Genomic DNA, 13,545 nt, shown 5'->3' on the forward strand with positions numbered 1-13,545 from the left:
GACTACTAATATCAACGGAGAAAGACGTGAGGCTAATAGGGTATTGTGATGCAAATTGGGTTGCATGACCAAATACCAAAATGTCATACATTCTGAGGCTAGGAAACTCTCTCAATTCTTGGAAATCCAAGAAACATGCAATAATCTCAAGGATCTCAAATGAGGTTGACTACAAAATCCTAACAGGGTTGACGATCGAAGTATTTTAGGTGAGTGATTTCACTAAATAGTTTGAAATTAAGATTGAAGGTCTAATATAATATTTTGTGATAGCATGGTTGCTATACAATTAACTCCAAACCCAATATTTCATGAGAGGACTAATCATATCGAGATAGATTTATTGAGCAGTTAGTAAAGTGTACAATTTTCAGTAGTAATAATGAAGTTAGATAAAGTAACAACTGTGGCAGTGATAATTAGAGAGGTTGTTAGTCAACTAGCTGGATATTTTTGCTTCTAAGAGTCACAGTCATGATGTGAAATATAGTTTAATATTGATTTTATGAAAGCTTCCATATTTCAATATGAAGCAGTTTCTTCTTATCTTCTCCTCTTCATTGTTCAATTACTCAGTTACTCGACTCTCTAAACTTAACATGGTATCAGAGTATGGAGGACGATTCTGGGAGATTATAGTATCAATTTTCTACTTAGATTCAATTGGTCATAGCTATTGAGGAGAAATCTGGAGGATCGCGTAACAGATCTCAAGAGGAAACCATTAATAGCAACACTATGAAAGTTTATCACAATCATCCCCTGTATTTGAGTTCATCTGATGTGCCAGGAGCATTGTTTATTGGGATTCAGTTGAAAGGAATTGAGAACTATACACTTTGGAGTCGAGCTATGAAAATTGCATTGCTTGGAAGGAATAAATTGGGATTTGTTGATGGATTTATTTTGCACATCAATTTCGAAGGAGATTTGAAAATAACTTTGGATAGCTGCAATGCATTTGTTATCTCTTGGCTCATATGTAATGTGAGCAAGGAATCACTCAGTGTAATACTATAATTAACAAGTTCATATCATGTGTGAATTGATCTGAAAGAGCATTTTGATAAAATAAATAGATCTCGGCTTTATTAGTTACATAGGAACATTTTCAGTCTTACAGAAGGAGTTTTAACAATATATGCCTATTTTATGAAATTGAAAATTTTGTGGGATGAATATGATTTCATTTACCCCCACCTTGTTGTGATTGCTATACAGCCAAGGATTATGTGGAGAAGAGGCAGTACCAACGATTACTTCAATTCTTAATGGGGTGGAATGATAGCTATTCACAAGTTCGGGGTCATATTCTCATGATGAATATTTTGCCTAATGTAAATCAAGCCTAAGCACTAATGATACATGATGAGAGTCAGAAAGGACTTGTCGGCACTGTTAGTGAATGAACGGAGTCTTTAGCAGTGTACACAACTAGAAATACTAGGAATTAATTGTATTTTGATTTTTGTAACATGAGGGGCATATTATGACTGATTGCATTAAATTGAACAAATGTGATCATTGTCATGCAACTGGACATGTAAAGGAAGATTGTTGTCAGTTGATTGGTTATCCTGATAATGTTAAAGGGAAGAAAAAGGTGAATGCAGTATTTGCAAGAGGATGTCTATGTCCATATCAGTCAACTACTGGAGGTGGTACTCCTACATCATCTTCTATGCAGGAGCAGACAGTCAGGACATGACATATAACTATGCATGAACATATGGATAATGACCAGGGCACATAAAAACAAGTGTTATTGCAGCTGCTGCATAAGTTTTTACCAAAAAATTCACAATATAATTGATGTTTTAAAGTGGACCTCTAGCATAATATACTCTCACACCAGTGTCAACATGACAAGTTATAGTAATAGTGATCCTAGTTATTATTTGAAATGAAATATAGATACAGGTGTAACAGATCACATAATAAGTAATTACAACCATTTAGATGCTAGGAAGGTAGTGAAAAATGCAGGGAAAGTACAGTTGCCCACAGGAGAGTCGGCCAAAATTACATATTGAAAGTCTCCAGCTCAATGAGAATGAAATGATCAATGGTGTTCTGTGTATACCAACTTTTAAGTTTAACCTTTTGTCTGTGCACAAGCTGACAAAGGAATTAAACTACCCTGTTTCTTTTTTTCCCCACATTTTGTGTATTTGAAGGTCAAGGGGATTAGTGAAGTTAAGGATGGGTTGTATGTGATGAACTAAAAGATTAACTAGAATTATGATCAGAACATTGTCTGCAATTAGGAGAGTAGACGAAGATCCAACACTTTGGCAGCAAAGACTAGGACATGTTTCTATGGGTGTTATTAGAAGAATAAAAGAGTTTAGTGCTCTAGTTGGTTTTGCTATTGATCAGTGTATTGTGTCGTCAAGCTAGACAAACTAGGGTTTCCTTTTCTGTTAGTAGCATTAAGGTTGATCATGTATTTGGTTTAATGCATATGGATGTATGGGGCCCATAAAAGATAGCCACTCACAATGGGATGAGATATTTTCTTACTCTAGTTGATGACAAGTCTAGATGGACATGGACTTTTCTTATACATTTGAAATCTGATGTAATTGTTGTTTTGAAACATTTTTCATAATGATAAGAAATCAGTTTGGGAAGTGTGTTAAAAGTGTTCCGGACTGATAATGGAGTTGAGTTTGTGAATTCTAATTATCATGATCTATTTACACAAAATACCGTCATCCACCAAAGATCCTGTCCAAATACTCCATAATAAAAAGGTATTTTTTGTAAGGAAGCATAAGCACTTAATGGAGACAACAACAACTATTAAATTCCAATGTAAGTTGCCAGATAGATTTTGGGGTGAATGCATAGAGAGTGCAACATATATCATAAATAGGATACCACTATCAGTCATGGAAAATAAATCACCAGATGATTGTATAATAAACAACCTTCTTTAGTACATCTAAGGGTGATAGGCTGTTTAACATTTGCTACTAGTTTGAGAAAGGATGATAAATTTGCAGCAAAGGCAAGGAAGGTCGTGCTACTGGGTTATGCTGTCCATCAAAATGTGTCATGTTGTTTGACATTGAATCAAGGACTATCTTTGTCGATGTAACCTTTTGTGAGAAGGAGTTTCCTTTTCAAACCATAAGTATTAATGCTACCACGAATCAAAGTCAACTATTCCATGTCCCATACTCACATGTAGATGATTCTGAGCTCACACCATGTGTTGTCATCAGAAATGCTTTTTTTTATCTGATAATGCAGGTCATCAAAGTTTTGCTCATGATAGTTCACAATTTGATTCCAGCAATACATACATTCCTTCAGAAGATGTAGTTCCTATATTTGATGCTACTCCTCAAAACCAGATACCACCAGTCCCACCAACTGTTGTTCTTAGATGATCAAATAGACCAGCCAAGACTCTTTGGTGGCAAACATATTATGTTTTGTTCAAAAAGCCAGTCGGACACTGTTATACTCTATTACAGATGTAATTGACTATGAAAGTGTTACACCAACTTATAGAATTTTTATTACAAAGTTCTATTTGATGAAAGAACCTACCTCTTATAAGGAGGTAATCTAAGATCGCAGATGGATTCAAGCTATGCAGGTTGAAATTCGTGCTTTGGAGGATAATACCACATGGGAGCTTACTCAGTTACCTAAATATAATAAGGCTATAGGGTGTAAATGAGTTTACAAAGTTAAATATACAGTTGAGGAAGTGGTTGACAGGTTCAAGGCTAAGTTGGTAACTAAAGGAGGGTTTGGACTATTAGGAAACATTCTCTCCTGTTGTGAATGCCTTAGCTGCTGCACATCATTGAGATATACACCAAATGGATGTTTTGAATGCTTTCCTTCAAGGTGATTTAAATGAGAAAGTGTATATGGAGTTGCCTATGGGTTTTGTACATACCGGTGAGGAGGGTACTGTATAAAAGCTCACTAAGTCATTGTATGGTCTCAAACAAGCTAGCAGGCAATGGAAAATCAAATTAACCATAATCTTAGTCAATTTTGGTTTTTAATAGAGTCACTATGATTACTCACTGTTCATAAAGCATCAAGGAAAAAATTTGGTAGCGGTACTGATCTATGTTGATGACCTACTGATCACAGAGAATGATCACAACTTGATATTGTAGACCAAGAAGAGTCTCAAGGATAATTTGAAAATCAAGGATCTAGGGAGCTTGAGATACTTCTTTGGAATTGAGTTTGCCAGGAATGAAATAGGAATTCTCATGCATCAAAAGAAGTATTCTCTTGAACTAATTTTAGAGATAGGGTTATCTAGTTCTAAACATATTGGAGCACTTGTTGAGCTAAATCAAAAGTTGACTAGTACGAAATTTGATATGCATTTTCCTCTTGCAGATGAGAATGACAGATTTTAAATGATTATAGTGTATATCAAAAGTTAGTGGGAAAACTACATTATTTGACAATAACAAGACCTAACATTCAGTTTATGCATAATCCAAAAACATCTCACATGAATGCAACAATGAGAGTGGTCAAATATGTTAAACATGCACCAGGATTGGGAATATTCATAGCTGCAAATTCAGGCAACTAGTTGACTGCATATTGTGATGCAGACTGGGCATTATGTCCAAACAATTAGGAAATTTATAACTGGTTATATGATAACATATGGAAATTCTTTGATCGCATGGAAGTCCAAGAAGCAAAACAACATATCAAGAAGTTTAGCTGAGGCTAAGTAGAACTGGGCATAAACACCGGAAAACCGAAACACCGTACCTAACCAATTTTTTTTTGTATTTTCAGTTTTTCAGTTTTCAATTCGGTATTTGGTATATGTTTTTGTATTTTTTGATATTTTAGTTCGGTTTTCGGTATATAATTTTGTGTTATTCGGTATTTCGGTTTACCGAAATATATTATATTATAATATATATTTATATTATATTAATTATTAATATTAAATAATAAATATTATAATTTAAAATAAAAAATTAAAAAGTAAAAGACTTTTTGATGTAACTATTTTTAGTCCATTAAGCTGAAAAATCAAGCAAAAAAATTTGTAAATTTTTAAAAGCCCAACTAAGCAGGCCCATTAAAAAACCAAAATAACATAACCAAACCGAAATAATAAAAACCGAATCGAACCAAAGTATTGTGATTTGGTTTTCGGTACACAATTTACAAAAATAAAAAACTTAAAAAACCGTAAAAAACCCAAAACCAAACCGAAATACCGAATGTCCACCCCTAAGGCTGAGTAAAGAAGTCTAGCTTCAATAGTTGTAGAAATTATATGGTTGACAGGGTTGGTTAAAGAGTTGGGGGTACAAGTGAAGTTACTAAGCCTATATATAGTGACAATCAGCAATACAAATTGCTGCCAATCCAGTTTTTCATGAGCAAACTGAACAAATTGATATTGATTTTCATTTCATCAGGGAGAAGGGGCAACAAGGACTTGTTCGACATATATACTTAAATACAACAGAGCAGCCTGTAGATTTACTCACTAAGGGTCTAACTTGTGTACAACATACATATCTACTTACCAAGTTGCGAATGAAGAATATTTTTCATACGCCCAGCTTGAGGTAGGGTGTTGAGTAATTAATAATGTATACAACTGTCAGTTAGTGTTATTAAATTTAGTTAAATTAACAGTGTGTGGCAGTGATAGTTAGTTAGAGGTTGTTAGTCAACTAGCTGGATATTTTATCTTCTATAAAAATAAGAGTCACAGTCATGATGTAAAGTGTAGTTAAATAATGATTTTCTGGAAGCTTCCATAGTTCGATGTGAAGCAATTTCTTCTTCTTTTTTCCTCTTCATTATTAATCTGTTGTTCATTGTTCAATTACTCAATTACTTGATTCTTTGAAGTTAACAAGATTATCACTTCATAAGGGAGAAAAATCAGCAAGGTTTGATCAAGACTGTTTATGTTCCATCACATTATCAACTGGCAGACTTATTAACTAAGGCAATAAGAAGGACATAACATGAATACTTATTGTCCAAAATCGGTGTCCTCAATATCTTCATGGGACCTAGTTTGAGGGGGAGTATTGAAACTTCAGGAGTTACATAGACATGAAGTAAGACATATTAGCTTAAATGTTAATGAATGAGTTAGTTAGTTAATTGTCATGACCCACCACTTTGTAATTTAAATTCGGCATAAAAATATGTGGGAGGAATCTAGAATACTTTTGGAGAGGCCGATGGAAGACTCTAGAACTCCCTAGAGAATTTCTTAGAAGGCTTTAGAAATCCCTAGGTCTTTCCTTGGAAGACACTAGAGTACGTTAGATATTTTCTTGGAAAGCTTTGCTAAATCTTAGAAGGTGACCAAAGTGTAAATACTTTAGGGACTTGTGTAGTAATTTTTATTTACACTTTAGCCCCTAGAAAGTAGTATGAATAGATGGGCTTTCATTTTGTAAATCATCCAACAAGTTGTAAAGAAATCCACAAGCAATACAAAGACTTCTTCCCAATAGTCTAAGTCTTGATAGAATAGTGAGTAAGTTGTCAAGTACGGCATGGAATCTTAGTGAAAACTCTAAGTTCGTGACAACATGGTATCAGAGCAAAGGTTTGCACTAAAGGAATGACTAATGAAGGAGACATAAACGCCGCAAGCACCACCAACGTCACGCTGGAGGGTGGACGCAAGAAACGCAAGGGAAAGAAGCACCAAAAAGACGATGAGGAAATGCTGCTCGAAACTACACTAAATGAGACACTAAAATCTCATCCACATTCGACCACCGAAGCAAGAGGAGCCTATTCACATCATGCCTGGAGAGGGGTAGATCACAAGGGTTGAAACGGTGAGGCAGGCCGGGGAGATATTAGGACGACTTTTGAAGGTAGACGATGACAAGTTTAAGACTCTCAAGGAGTTCACCCTTGAGAAGACCAATAACATCCGCAAGGTGTTGAAGGGATGTAGTGTGCCGAGTTCGAGATGAAGGAGGCTATCACTTCTTTGGTGTGCCAGCTCATGGAGGCATTGAGCACGATTGAGACCATGAAGGACAAGATGAAAGCACTCAAGGAGGGCGTGGAAGTTGGAGGATCATCGTCGCTTGACTGAGATAGGGAGGAAAAGGACAAGGTCAAGGCTCCCAAGCTGCCTATGTTCAAAGGCATCCTTGACGCGCAAAATCTAGAGAATTTCCTGTGGCACTTGGAGAATTACTTCAAGTGTAACCGAGTAAAGAGCGATTAAAATAAGATCAATATCGCTATGATATGTCTTTCGGAGATGGTCATACTGTGGTTGAGGCGTAAAGAATCGGAAATAGGGAAGGGAATTTGCACCATCACAACTTTGGAGCACTTCTAAATGAAGTTCAAGGAGGCTTTCTTCCCTAACAACGTCATCTATGAGGTTAAGCGAAAGCTTAGGGAGTTGAAGCAGACATGTAGCATTTGGGCGTACGTGAAGAAGTTCACCACCCTCACGCTTTTGATTCCTAACCTCACAGATGAAAATATGTTTTTCCACTTCATGGATGGGTTGCAAAATTGGGCCAAGACAAAGTCAGAACGCCGACATGTCAGGACAATCGATGAAGCCATCACACAGGTTGATGCTTTGATAGACTTCAGGCAAAAAAATCCCGATAGATCCAGAGGAGAGGAAGTGAGAGGTAGTCATGGCCATTGTGGGGGAGATCGTGACAAAGTCGAGGAGCAACGACCACATCCCAAGAAGTTGATACCTTTATGTCCGATAGCAAGAAGTTTGGACATCATGACGACCTGGAGAGAAAGGTAGAGACTACCAAAAAGAGGGGGTTCTATTTATGTACTGGTACGCATAGCTATACAAGGTGCGGGAAACTGAAGAGCATTGGTGTTATCCTGCGAGAGTAGAAAGATAAGGATGTACAAGAGTGAGGACAAGGCATAGAGATGACGCAATTGGGCTTGATAGGACTATGCGGAGACATTACAAAACAGCCATGGAAGCCGAAAGAATATGGCACGCAGTATGGCGCGTAATATGTCGACATCACGATTAATAGAAAACCTGCTCGTGCTATAGTCGACACGGGTGCAGAGGCCAATATCATGACCAAGACGGCAGCGATGAGGTTGGGGCTGTGTTATGGTCCAAGTAACGCCCAACTCAGGACGGTCAATGCACAATCGACTCTGATGTCTGGATTTGCGCATGGAGTAAGCATCACGCTAGGATAGTGGCAAGGTAAGACAAAATTCATTGTCGCTCCTTTAGATCTCTTTGACATTATTCTTGGGCAAGAGTTCTTCCAGCGGTGCCACGCGGTGATCGACCCTTACATCCAATGACTCTTAGTCATGGAGCAAGGAGGATCCTGCGTGGTGCCCTTGGTTAAGTTACTGAAGACGGAGGAAAAAGTACGTCTAACAACCATGAAGCTCATAAGAAGCCCTAAGAAGAAGGAGTCAATGTTAAGAACCACCATTGCAAGTTCGAAAGAAGATAACGGTGCAAAGAGGTACTTTCCACCATGCATGATGAAGGTTCTAAAAGAGAACAATGTTGTGTTGCCAAAGAAACTGCTGAGGCGCTTGCCTCCTAGGAAGGAGGTACATCATAAGATTGACCTCAAAAGATAGGAAAGCAACTGAAGAAGTTGTGCAAGGCCGTTGATCAACTCAATGGACTATTGGTCGCGCATACGAGAAGACAAGACTTGGTTGACTACGCAACAACATCATGACACATTCGTCGCATCAATAGGTGAGGAGAGTGTCATGACCCCCACTCTGTAATTTAAATTCATAAAATTGAGTGGGAAGAATCTAGAGTCATGGAGAGGCCAGTGGAAGACTATAGAACTCCCTAGAGAATCTCTAAGAAGGCTTTAGAAATCCCTAGGTCTTTCCTCGGAAGACTTTAGAATACCTTAGATATTTTCTTGGAAAGCTTTGGAAAATCCTAGAAGGTATAGAGAATTCTAGAGAGAGACCAAAGTATAAATACTTTAGGGACTTGTGCATTTATTTTTATTTAACTTTAACCCCTAGGAAGTAGTATAAATAGAGGGACTCTCACTTTGTAAATCATCCAACAAATCATAAAGAAATCCACAAGCAATACAAAGTCTTCTTCCAAATCTCTCAAAGTCTTACTTTACATTCTCTTAGTCTTAAAGATTTTGTTGAGCTTAAGAGATCTTGAAAGAATAGTGAGTAAGTTGTCAAGTGCCGCACGAAACCTTAGAGAAAACTCTAAGTCCGTGACATAGTGCTATGTAAAGTTAGTTAGTGAAGTAGCCAGTTGTCAATTGAGTTAGTACAATTTACATGTATATATAGACTCATAAGTAGCTTGTACTGATAAATTCAATACAGATGAAAATTCCCAAATAGATTCTCTCTGTTCTTCTTCCTTCTTCCTTGAGTTCCACATTCTCTTATCTCCAGATTTAGATTTGTCCAGTAGTGAAGTAAAAAAGTAACCTAAAGTTGTTGGATTATCAGTAGTTCTTATTTAAACAGATTCGTATTAGGAGTGCTTAAAGTTGGTCACTTGTACCTTTCAAATTTACTAACCACTAAAATTGCCGTTAGTGATAAGCTTTTACTTGTCATTTATATATGATGCTTAAATAATCTCTTCAGTGCTAAATGTAGAAAGGAAAAAGAGGAAAACCAAAATTGGAATTTATTACATGCTGTACTCTGATATGAATCTTCTCTAACACGTAGTGATATATTTAAACAAAAATTGTAGCTAAATTCCCTAATTCTTGGAACGAAGACGTTCTAATTAATTTAGGGAACCTCTAGCTAGAAGGTTTGTGTGTAACCTCCTGTGTTGTATGCATAAGGGTTTGATTGTGTCGTCCTTGCTAATCCTACTTGTCCTTGCATTCCATCCTTTTGATATTGTTGCCACATTACTTGCTCATCTACTAATAGTCTCTGCTTCTTTTCCATTTCTGACATTTGAACATATGATGGTGGAGCTATTGCTAGTGATGCTGCAAACGGATCAGTGGTTGTACAGGTTGTACTTTGAGCTCCGCCGTCTGCTGATGGAGGTGCAGGCAAGGCTAGCATTGCTGGCCGACCAGCTGATCCAAGCGCGACACTGCTAGCACTTCCAGTAGCTACAACACCTGAGCTGGCTACAACTTGAGCTACTGCTCCTTGTTGATACATTCCATCTAGCATTATTGTGTTGAAACCTCCAGGAAGGGAAGCCTTCTGGTTTGACAAATGGCTCGTGTGCTGAACAAGTGCTGTTTCCCAATCCCCTGAATTGTTGAACGCTTCCCACGGTGAAGTAGTTGTTGAAGGACCATCAGTTGGTGGACCACCACCATCAAAGAGTGCTAGAGCCAATTGATCTCCATGTTGTTCCATAGTTAATGCATCTTCACCCAAGTTCAAAAAGTCAACTACGTCTTGGGTTTTTGCCACCTCTTCACTTTCTTCTTCGTGTTTCTCTTCCTTTATTTCTTCAGGAATGCCCTCTGGTGGTGGTAATGCCTTGATTTCATTCATCGCCTGTTCTGGTTCTGGTTCTGGTTCTGGCTCTGGCTCTTGAGTTTCTTCAACTATCTCACTTTTAGGTTCATAACGCTTTGCATTCCCATTCTGTTCCAATATGGACTTCTCCCTTATAAATTCATCGATAAGGTCAAGTTTCTTTTTTGGAATGTTCTCAATATCTGGATATTCAGAAGATCGTCCAATTCCAACTGTTTTACACCAATTATAGAACTGTTCAAGATCAACATATTGTTTGTTTATACGACAGAAGGTCTCGTGAACCTTGACAGACTCGGGAATGGATAGTTCATGGAACTTATCAATCAAGGCACTTATTATTTCTTTTATTTGATAATATATCTGGAAACTTTCATTCACAAGTGGATATAGTGCCACAAATACAGTTCTGTTGTTCCTTGCCAAACCTGCTCTTACAGAATGACAAACAAAAATTACAATCTATTTAACATATTTCACTAAATAGTTTAAAAATTATTAAAGTAGAATGCAAACCTGCAGGTCTACAAGCTAAAAATCGGTCAAGAAGTTGGACGAGATATTGCATCCTTGAGAAAATGTGCTCATTTTTCATTTCGCTCAATGGAGTGGGTTGTTTCACCGCGACAGTTTCAGGATCAACATTGTCTAAATCTTCATCATAGGCATAGGCACTGCGCTTTCCACGCCGACTCTGCATCCTATACTCAAGTTGTTCATCAAGGTACAAAGAATAGGTACGAACAAGTGCAGAGTAGTCCCATGAATTAGATCTGGTATCTCGAAACTCAGACATGTTAAGAAGCCTTGTTCCTCGTCTCGTGGCAAAAAAAATCTCCTGCTCATAGGATGGATCGCCATCGGATAGCAATCTATGGATCAACATTATTGACTTAAGGGCCACAACCCAATTCTTTGTCTTTCCAAGACGTCTCGAAATGTTATCAACACAAGCACCAATATTGGCTTGAGAATAAGCAGTCAAGCTTAGTATCTCGCGAATATGCCTCTCCTCAGGCGGATACTCTTGGTGTCTAGTGGCCTTAACAATCGCAACTTCTAAATCGGACAAACAATTGCTTCCTCCTACCTTTGCTAGACTTATGGTTGTTTGGTCCTTCACAGCCCCAATTGCTTTTCTAAGTTTGCTTGGTGCCATCAAGTTATAACCTGAATGATGAAAAAAAACAAAAAAAACAACATGAATTTTAAGGTATGATGAGTATATACATCATTTTGCATTGCTAAAACACACACCTTTAGATGATCTTCCACAAAACTGATATTATTGTTAGAAATAACAAAAATGATTTATCTTTTTCAAATCGATAAGAAACAAGAATCGAGAAGAAGGTAGAGAGGGTGTGTGACGTATGTACAACTCTTTCTTCTTCTCGATCTTGATCTTATCGATTAAACTTGCAATTTTTCTCCCTTATGTCATCTTCCTCTTCACTGATTTGAACAACCATACAAGTATCCTCCATTTTAGCACCATAATACGGATAGCTAATGGAATGTTTACACAAACTTTTTATAATCATTCAATTTTCGTTGGAATAAAACATGCCATTTTCCTTTTATTCTATTTGACAAAATTTAAGACATTAACTTCTATCCACTCATAGTGTACAAGAAAATTACATGGCCGGTTCATTTTTTAGAAATATTTATTTATCTCAATTATTTCTAAATAGAAGTTAATCTCAAAATTTAGTCACACCAATGTAGTTAAATGTTTCTTACAAAACAAACTAAAATTTATTAAGTGTCTTATATTAAATAAAGAAAATAATAATTTTTTTTAGATATTTATTAAGGCAACATTTCCTTACCTTAATTTAGGTATTTATCTTGATTCTGACCTTGGCATGGTTGATGACATCGCGAAGTTATGGAAGGTGATTTAGGTGACAAGGTTTTGGACCAACGTAGAAAGACTTGAAATTTGTCATATAAAGTTTATAATCCTTTCATAGTATGCAATAATGTAACTCTATAAAGCAAACTGTAATTTTGTAAAGTTTTCATCTTTTAATCTTTAGAATTGTCATTTAAGAGTACACAAAAGGTGAGTTTTTTTTTTTTTTTAGAGATAAAGGGTTAATAATACACCTAATTTATCTCTTTTTATGAGTTTCATACCTAAACTATTGAGAGCGTGAAACTCATATCTAAACTATCACTTATTAGCACACCCCTCCGTTTTATTACATTCTCTCTTTGTTTTTAAAAATGGCTTAAGTCATCGATAACCACTTATAGTTGTCCACATATTTCACTTGAACACCTCATCTTAGACTTGTTCTGATTGAACACCTAGACTAATTAAAAATTTTACGGCCTATCGAACACGTTTTAGACAATTAGAAAAAATGACAATATGGTATAGACGTGACATAATGACTAATCAAAAGAAGACATGTGAAATTGAGCTAGAATAACAATTTAAAAAAAATAAATTAAAAGAAATTTTTTACCCCTCCTCTTTTTCTTCTTTTGCGAGAACCCTTCCCCCACCAAAACACCACTCACTTGTTGCCAAAGAAAAGGCATCCCACTTCATCTTCTTCCCAATTTTTTTTTGCATTTCTTTTCTCTTTTTAGAATATTTAATTTATGTTTAGGTTCACTTTGACAAAAGAGATGAAGAAGGGATGCATATATATGTATGGTGGTGATGTGCCGTGAGATCTTGACCCATTTGATGCTCAAAACTATGCTAATTTAGACCAAGTAAAGATCACGAAAGGCCTCATAGCTCGTGGTCCTTATAACGGTTTGTAATGGTGATTGCGATGGAGTTCCAACAAGAAGGCCTTGAAAAGATAAACTTTTGCAGTGCTAAGTAAGGACCACGGAGGCACGGACGTACCGTGATCTTCATGACGATCCGTGATGGTGCTCGTAGAGAGGAACCAGTGGGAAAACCTCGAGAAGCTGAAATGTGGTTTGGCCAAGTAAAGATCCCAGACGGATTGTGGTCATTGTAACGGTCCGTGGTGTCGCCCGTGGTGAGTTCCCAGTATGTAGGGCTTGAAGAGGTGTGTTTTG

The 13,545-nt window shown here is 36.9% G+C and overlaps 1 protein-coding gene across 1 annotated transcript; it reads right to left on the reverse strand.

The window, feature by feature from the left end:
* Positions 1 to 9,644: 9,644 nt before the first annotated feature.
* On the reverse strand, positions 9,645 to 12,041 carry LOC101253153 (putative clathrin assembly protein At1g03050). The gene is made up of 3 exons (XM_010314784.4): positions 11,749 to 12,041; positions 11,008 to 11,661; positions 9,645 to 10,919 (listed from the first exon to the last, which is right to left on the reverse strand). Exons 2-3 carry the CDS (start codon positions 11,648 to 11,650, stop codon positions 9,787 to 9,789), a joined length of 1,776 nt encoding a protein of 591 aa, XP_010313086.2. The 5' UTR covers positions 11,651 to 11,661; positions 11,749 to 12,041; the 3' UTR covers positions 9,645 to 9,786.
* Between the last annotated feature and the right edge of the window lie 1,504 nt (positions 12,042 to 13,545).

This window comes from Solanum lycopersicum, chromosome 11 (genome assembly GCF_036512215.1).
Source record: "Solanum lycopersicum chromosome 11, SLM_r2.1".
Taxonomy (NCBI): Eukaryota; Viridiplantae; Streptophyta; class Magnoliopsida; order Solanales; family Solanaceae; genus Solanum; species Solanum lycopersicum.

Coding starts and splice junctions, on each gene's coding strand:
- LOC101253153 (XM_010314784.4), bottom strand. CDS start 11,650: ATGGCACCAAGCAAACTTAGAAAAGCAATTGGGGCTGTGAAGGACCAA. Junction 10,920..11,007: donor TTTAGCTTGTAGACCTGCAG/GTTTGCATTCTA, acceptor CTGTAAGAGCAG/GTTTGGCAAGGAACAACAGA.